We start from the raw sequence: 8,124 nt of genomic DNA on the forward strand, positions 1-8,124 counted from the left end.
GAGAGAGAGAGAGAGAGAGAGAGAGAGAGAGAGAGATGAAGAAAGAGGGAACTAAACTAGGAACCTACAACCTGACTACCACCACCATCTAGCCCTCACACGCTGGTACGGCTAAACTGCTTTCTCTGGTTTCACCACCACTACTTAAATTTCGTCTTCGTAATCTACCAGTCTCTCTTATTTTGTCTACCATCGCGAAACAGCGAACTAGATCTCCAGAGAGGTAAATGCAAGAGATTTCCGCCTCCAATCTTGTTAATATTATAAGCCCAAACAATGTTTGAAGATGGAGGTCTGTTATCTTACATACGCTAAGCCACGCCTTAAGACCAAAGGAAAAAAAAACCCGGCCGTAAAAACCCGAGCTTTCTGATTTGTCGGTAAACTGGTTCGGAACACAGGCGTTTCAAAATGTGATCCCTCCACCCGTGAAAGTCTCTAACAACACAGACTATTTTTACGGACAATACCGACGTGTTGCTCGCTTTGTTCTTAACTTTTGTTTCTGTATATTATATAGGCCACGCTGTAATTACAAGTATCTAGTTGTACCGATTCGACTATTTTCAAAAGCACACAAGCAAAACGTCACCTGAGTGTTGATTTATCGGATGGATGTTCTTGCCAGAGCGAAAATTATAATACATTTCAGGCAAAGGTATTCATTAAAATTAAAAGAGGAAAAAACCATGTGGAAAGCTTGATAACCTGTTACTATCAAAAACAGAAAGATTTGCAAGCAAATGGGTTGTCTTCAGTGGTGAAGCTGAAATTATGATTACTCATACATACACAGACACATACGCGAGCACACACACACACACACACACACACACACACACACACACACACACACACACACACACACACACTGTCCTTCTATTATTCTCTAATTCATTCATTCATTCATTCACAGATTCTCCAGCCACAAACAACACAACACACATGTGTAACTATCACTGACCTGCTCGCCAGTGCTCCACTGCGTCACAATCAGCGAGAGTCTGCCTGTCATCCAAAATTTTCGTAGGAAGTGCCTCGCGTGGTAGAAAAATGCGAGACCCTTGCCGTCAGAGAGGAACGGGAAAGATTCCAGGGATGTGTAATCTCCTTCTTTCAGTCCATCCGCAAAAATGTAGTGACCTGTTAGAAAGAGTAAAGAAACTTTAATTTCTTAGAGACATGCATACATACACCCACATACACAAATTATTATACTCAAAACACCGACTGACTGCCCAGTGTAAGACTGCCATACACCGTTCTGAAAAGTGAAGTCTAACCGTCTTACGATGAGCAGCCAATATGCACACATACATACACACAATTTTGTATTCTTGACATTAAAAGACACAGTGCTATGTGACAAGTCTCTCACTTCATGCAGCACCAGGAGAGGCTTGAAACAATGGGTCGAGTATCTGGTCTGCAAGAGTTCATCCATTTTCCCACTAGCTGAGTTGAATAAAATTGTAGAGTGTACCAAAAAAAAAAAGAAATGTCATGGGGTTCGCAGTCCGATCACATGGCCATCCATTACTCGCTCGCTCTGACTGTGTCCGCGAGTAACAAACCCATTCGTCCGTTCGCCCGAACTCTAGTACACACACACAAAGAAGAGGCTCTCTTACTGCTGTGGTCAGCCATTCCCTCAAAAGTGTGTGCCTAAATCCTTGAGACAAATGGCTTAAGCGCACAAGGGAGGTTCTCTTACCGGTGAGGCCAGCTATCCCCTCAAACGTGTGATCCTCGTTGGGCCCGGTTCCACTCCTTGGTGTTGGGCCACTGTGTCGTGCCCAGTGGAAGCCATTGCTGGTGGTGTTGACCGTGTAGCCACACAGGAACTTGTTCTCAAAGTCGCAGCTGATAGAGCGCTGCGGGTCTGGGGGAGGGGGGAGAAATAAGTGGAGAATGATATATTAATCTGTCGTAGGAAAGAAAGTGTTGGACTCGAATCCACAGGGTAAGATATCAAGGGGAAGGCCACATGAGAGAGCCTGGAGAAGAGTCACAGAGAATGATGTACAGAAAAGTGGGAAGACATGGAATAATATCAAGAGGCTGGCCCAGGATAGGAAAAGGTGGAAAATATTCCTTTGTGGCCTATACACAGTGAGAAAGGCGCTGATGATGATGATGTTGCAGGAAGTACATGTCCATTTTTAGCTTTAGTATCAGTAAGAGTTTTACGGCCCTTGCAACACAAAGAACTCATACAAGTGATGAAGGTAAGAGGTGTTATTAAAGAGTAACATATAAAGAAAAAAAGGATAAGAGATATGGATGATAGAAAAAAAACGACATTATATCATTATCTCCCTGCTGCTGTCAACTTGAAACTTCTTGCAGTTTATGACTCATAAGCGAAATATACTGCTGTTTGATTGAAAAAGAAAACCCTTAGCACTTACAAAAATTGGTCAACAGTAAAATCAATCTGCTTTAAGATTAATTGATATAAGTGAAAAGCTTGCATCCTGATATCAATGTTGCTGTATTCAATATTCAGTAAACAATTTTTAGATAAAAAAAATTTTCAGCCGGAAGTTATAACCTTAATTAAAGCTTTTCCCCAAATTAAAAAAAAAAACCCAACATAAACTACAAGGTTTTCAATTCAAACAGCAATATAACCTAAGCATTAGGCATAAACCACAGACTTCTCTACAATGAACCCCCCCAAATACCAAAGTAAAACAAATGAAGACAAAAACAAATAAACCTAAATAATTCAGTGAGAAATCTGCCTTACCACAAACACTTCCCTCGTCGCTACCATCTGGGCAGTCCCGTATGAGGTCACACGTTTTCTCCCGAGGTATACACGATCCTGTCGGACACTTGTACTCATCCGCTTCACACGCTGGAACAAAGGGAGATTGAAAATTCAGCTGCAAATAGCAAGCTATCAAATGCACTTCATCCAGAAAGCAAAGATATATAGAAAGAGGGAGGGAGATTAGGAGAAAGAGAGACGGATAGAGACAGAGACAGATAGCTACAAAAGGAAGAAAAGATTGAGGGAGAGATTATTCAACTTAGCTTTCGAATTTGTCTGTGAGCACAGACGTCATATCTGCCTGCCTGTGTGTGTGCATTTGTTTCAGCATTATACTAGATACTCGAAGGCTAAATATTCTCTCTCTCTCTGTGTCTCTGTCTCTCTCCCTCCCTCTCACCAAGACCTTTCAAATGGAAGGTCACCCATGTTCATTTTAGTTTATCTTACACTATCTTATCATCTTCCATAGACAGCGAAAGATCTAGTCAGTATGTTAGTATCTTCTGAGACAATAATATAGATTGTAAAATACATAAGCTTATTGTTGAGTGGGAATTTGCACTATACAAATGTTATCTTCTAATACTACTACTATTATCATTATTATTATTATTACTATTACTCTATCTTAGCATTCCTGTTTGTCTTACCACAGTTGATCTCATCTGTTCTCTCTAGACAATGTACAACTCTGTCGCAGACTTTGGCCATGGGTAAGCAGTAAGCCTCTCCACCGCACTTCAAAGTGTTAGGGGGACAGGCTGGAAAAAAAGAGCAGATGACCGTGAAAATGAGACGATAATAATGAAAATGAGATTGTGGTAACAATAAAAAGATAATATAACAAAATGATAATGATTATGAGAAGGTAATGAAAAAGTTATTGTGATCATAATTATAAAGAAAATGACAGTATTAATGAGATGATAACAATAACGATACAAAATGACAAGAATGGTGATCGATATGACAATAATATTAAAAAGAGAAAGAGAATGATAATTTGTCCAGCACTAGCAGCTACTGTTTTCAAAGAGACAGCACAACTGGCAATCAGGAAGCAAAGAAAAATAGCACTTACTAAATTCTGAGCATGCTCCACGTGAGATTGTTATGTCGTCGATGAGAATTGCCTGCTCGTCAATTTCAAAACCAAGCTCTCCTCCGATGACGTAGTAACTCAGTCTGACCTTTGTACTTTGACCTAAGGTGGGTAGGGTTGCTTGGACGGGGATCCAGGTTGGGGTCAGGCGGTCAGTGAACCGCAACACTTGTCTGGCCTTGTTGTCCCATTCCATCTTGACCTGATGGAGAGATCAGAACAGTCAGGGACTCATAAACAAAGAAAGGAAATAAGGATGATAGTTGTATGATAGGAAGGAAGGAGCAAACCACACAAGTGCAACCGCCAACCACCAACTACAGCAGGTAAAAAACAGAACAGATCAGCAGAAACATTAGAGGGTGCAACAAGAAGGACCCACAGTGGTGCCTGAATAAAAACCGCATACAAACAAAAAATCACATGGCTATTTAGTGCATAGGAGACGAAGAACGACAGGTAAAAACCACAGTCAGAAAGACAAGAAATAGGACATATCAGTAGCACCATCCAACAATGCAAAGCAAAAAATAAAAACAAAAAAATAAAAAACGAAGATGAAAATGAAAAGAGACAACTTCAGCCATACCTGTAAAGTAGCTGGAGACGTGGAGGCGTAGAAAAGTTTGAGGCAGTACGGAGTGTCTTCCAGTAGGACGTCCTGAAACATGTGAACTTTGTCCTCCCGAAGCATGTATGCAGTTGGGATCTTCAACATTGTTCCTAGAATTCGAAAAGGGGGAAAAAATTAGGTAATTGAATTTGAAATGAGAAAAAAATTGGTAATCGGATTTAAAATGAGAAAAAAACTTTTCCCAAGATTTTTAAAGATCTAATCTAGACTCTCCAAGTTAAAGAATATGGAAGTGCCTTCACTCAGTAGCACTATTGTCTCTTTGCTTAACAGAAAGTAATTTAAAAAAATTAAGTGCGTCACATTTCCAGGGCACCATGCACACAAGTACTGTGAACCATTTTGAATATGTGATAGACAGGTCTTGGCGTAATTTTGTAAAACGTTTAGTCTCAGGCTTGAAATTTAAGTCAATTTTTATCTCTTCCTATACTATCAGTGGATGCTTGCAAATCCACAGCAAATCTTGGTGAAAATATCAGTCGTCATAACTGTAAGTATCCACAAAATATAGATAAACTCTTTTAATCTCATGTGATACAGTAGTGACCCCAAGCCATGTTCTTTTCCTAAGTATAAAACCTACTGACAGAAATGGAGAAATTACAACAGGCTGGAAAAAGCCAGGAGAACATTCTGAACGCTTAGTGTAAAACTCCACCATATGTCATGAGGCACCATGGTGAGATCAGGCGCTCGTCAAAATAATGAAATTACAGAAACTGGCATTTTTCTGTCCATTTGGCAATTTTTATCGAATTTTATTTCTTGACTAAACTCCTTTAAGGTTCATTTAAAAACTCAGTTCTGTGTGGACTTTACTGAAAAATGTTGATTTAAGGTACAAAAATGTAAATTTGCAGTTTCTAATGACTCTCAAGCTTTGGAAGTTGCAAAGCTTAGCGGTCATTTTCTTGCAAATTTTACCTCTGAAACCAGGCGACCCTCATCTCCTTCAATCACAAATATCTCGACTTCTATTCATGATATATGACCATTTTTTTTCATCGAAAGCAAGACAAATGAACAAGCTTTAAAATGATAACTCAACATGCCCAAAAATTGACGAGCGCCTGATTCCACCACATTATGACACATGTTCCATATTGAAAAGTGACATATGACGGGAGTCATGCACTGAGAAGTCGACTTCTTGTTTACTACATAACAAAAACTACACAGGACGATGCAAAAGACGGGTGATCTCAAGTGACAAAGTCAGTGTGTCCACTCACCACTGTCGTTGGCAAAAGTGTGATCCACGAGATTCCTAGGAGTATCGGACGAGTCGGCCATGACCCATTCTCCAGCCACACTGTCCGTTGTGGATTGTTGAAGGCCACACAAGTTGCCGTTCTCGAAGTCACATGTGTACAAAGAAGCTGAACCGGGAGGAAATTTTCTCTTTTTAAAACATATATTTCTTTTTAAGTCCAGGAGTTAAGAAAACGAAGAACACACAACAAGGTAGCAATAAAACATGACAATCAAGAAATGAAGCTTAATAAGAAAAAGGTCTGTATCTAATTATAATATCCTTTAAAGCTTAGGCCTACTCGACAATCAAAAAGTATCAATTAAAATAATTCAAAATTTTCTTCAATTATTGGAAGAATTCATGCTTTTAAAAAATTATCGAACGTCCTGTTTTGTAATAAAATCTTTTAAAAGCAGACCAACTTTGTATCACAGAAGAGCCATTTGAGAAATGAAATAAAAGAAAAAGGAAATTCAGAAAGAAAAAAAAAGGAATAAAAAAAAAAAAAAGATAATAAAACAAATTTTTAACCAGAGAAAAGACCACAAAAAGTACACATTATTGATCTCTGTGTTTAGCACAGAAGTATTTATGAACCCACAGAAACAGATACAGATTGGGGCTTTTACCCCCTCCTCTCTTACCACTGCAGTTTTCTTCATCTTGCCCATCATCACAGTCCAGCACCATGTTACATCGCACAGCCACAGGAAGACAGTTCCTTGACCCAAACGTGTTGCACATGAATTCCCCAGGCAAACACTCTGACAAACAAAATCATCAAAGAGAATTTGAAAATGATTTGTCATTAAATTTCTGTTTCGTTTGTTTGAGTAAAATGAAGCATATCGACACAATAATGGTCATTTAGTGGTGGGAAAAAGTAAGACTGTCGGGTAAAAACCACGGAGGGAAAGTAAAGAAGTAGGACCTCAGTGGCACCCTCCAACGACCCACTTAAATTTCTGTGAAGTGAACATTATCTATTCCTTTTGGCCATAACAAAGGACAGAAATGTCTCAGGGAGAATAATTGTCTGTCAAAACTGTTAAGAAAATGAGAGAAAAACTTTTTCAACAACAAAGAAAAGCAAAAAAACAAAAACAAATCAAGATTCCAAAGAGTAAAATAACATTTCAATACTGCTGAAATTACATTGAAATCTTTTAAATTACAATTACAAGGGAAAACTAGAAGTGAATCAGAATAAAAAGTTTCATTTTACAATAAATTCTAACAGAAAAAAAGTTTTTTACACGATCTCTCACAAAGAGTTTCAATACTGTAAAAATTACATTATGATAATATAAACTTTTCTCATCTTTGAAACTGACAATGTGCTTTAAATTATCCTGCTTTTATGAAACAAAACTAAACGTATATTCAATCACATTGACACAATACAATCTTTCTATCTATGTATATATCTGTCTTTTCTGCCTGTCTATCTGCGAGTCACTCGTTTTTTCCCCTTGCAGTCATACATTCACCCCCTCCATGATTAGCAAACACTTATCATGATAACTCTAGGAGAAAACACAACACTGGGACAATTTGTTTTAGTAAAACTTTTACGGCACTTGCAACACAATAAGATCAAATAAGTGCTGAAGATATGAGGTGTTGCAAGAAAGTAACAAATGTAAAAAAGAAGGCGAGATCAGGACAACAGATATTTGATAGGAAAGAAGGAGCAAGCCACACCAGAGCACCCGCCAACCACTTGCTCAATGAGACAATAAAAATTTTAATCCATAGACACTCACTCATCTCATCACAGGTTCCTTCAAGTAGGTACATATCATCCAGAGAGAATCGTTGATCGTCATGAGGGCGAAACACAATGTCCCAGTGACCCGGTTCAAGGTCAAATGTGCCCATGAGCCAGCGGTCCGGACCGATAGTCTGGAAGGGAAAAACAACATTCTAATTAAGAACGAACATGGCTACTAACGAGAATTATGAGGGATAGGAAAAGATACCAAATATATGCTATTTATGAAATACTAATCAGTTCTTTAAGTAAATAGAAGCACATAAACATAGCAATGGTCATTTAGTGCATGGGAAACTTTAAATGGACAAATAAACAAAGAGAAAAAGAAAACAAAAAGGACCGAACAGTGGTATCCCTGACTAAAAACAAAATAGTTCTATATGTGAGAATAATATAATAGCTATGATGTAAAAACATTATATTATTTTGATTTTGAATAGGATGGATCAAGTCATATTATGTGATGTCAGTGATCTAGGTTGTTAGGCCTGCAAGCGCTCGGTCACGAGTTTGAATTCTGTCAGGGCCCGACATTGTGTCCTTAAGAAATGCACTTTACACAAATTTTCCT

The 8,124-nt window shown here is 38.5% G+C and overlaps 1 protein-coding gene across 1 annotated transcript in view; it reads right to left on the bottom strand.

Moving 5' to 3' along the window:
• Positions 1-8,124, bottom strand: part of LOC101863910 — a gene marked incomplete in the record, with an annotated part of 280,465 nt that overhangs the window by 4,835 nt on the left and 267,506 nt on the right. The window contains 9 exon segments of the mRNA XM_005101353.3: positions 965-1,143; positions 1,715-1,882; positions 2,753-2,863; positions 3,433-3,543; positions 3,864-4,086; positions 4,474-4,607; positions 5,754-5,900; positions 6,421-6,540; positions 7,543-7,681. Of these exon segments, the coding sequence (XP_005101410.2) occupies positions 965-1,143; positions 1,715-1,882; positions 2,753-2,863; positions 3,433-3,543; positions 3,864-4,086; positions 4,474-4,607; positions 5,754-5,900; positions 6,421-6,540; positions 7,543-7,681 (1,332 nt within the window).

The sequence above is a fragment of the Aplysia californica genome, unplaced genomic scaffold (genome assembly GCF_000002075.1).
Source record: "Aplysia californica isolate F4 #8 unplaced genomic scaffold, AplCal3.0 scaffold00279, whole genome shotgun sequence".
Taxonomy (NCBI): Eukaryota; Metazoa; Mollusca; class Gastropoda; order Aplysiida; family Aplysiidae; genus Aplysia; species Aplysia californica.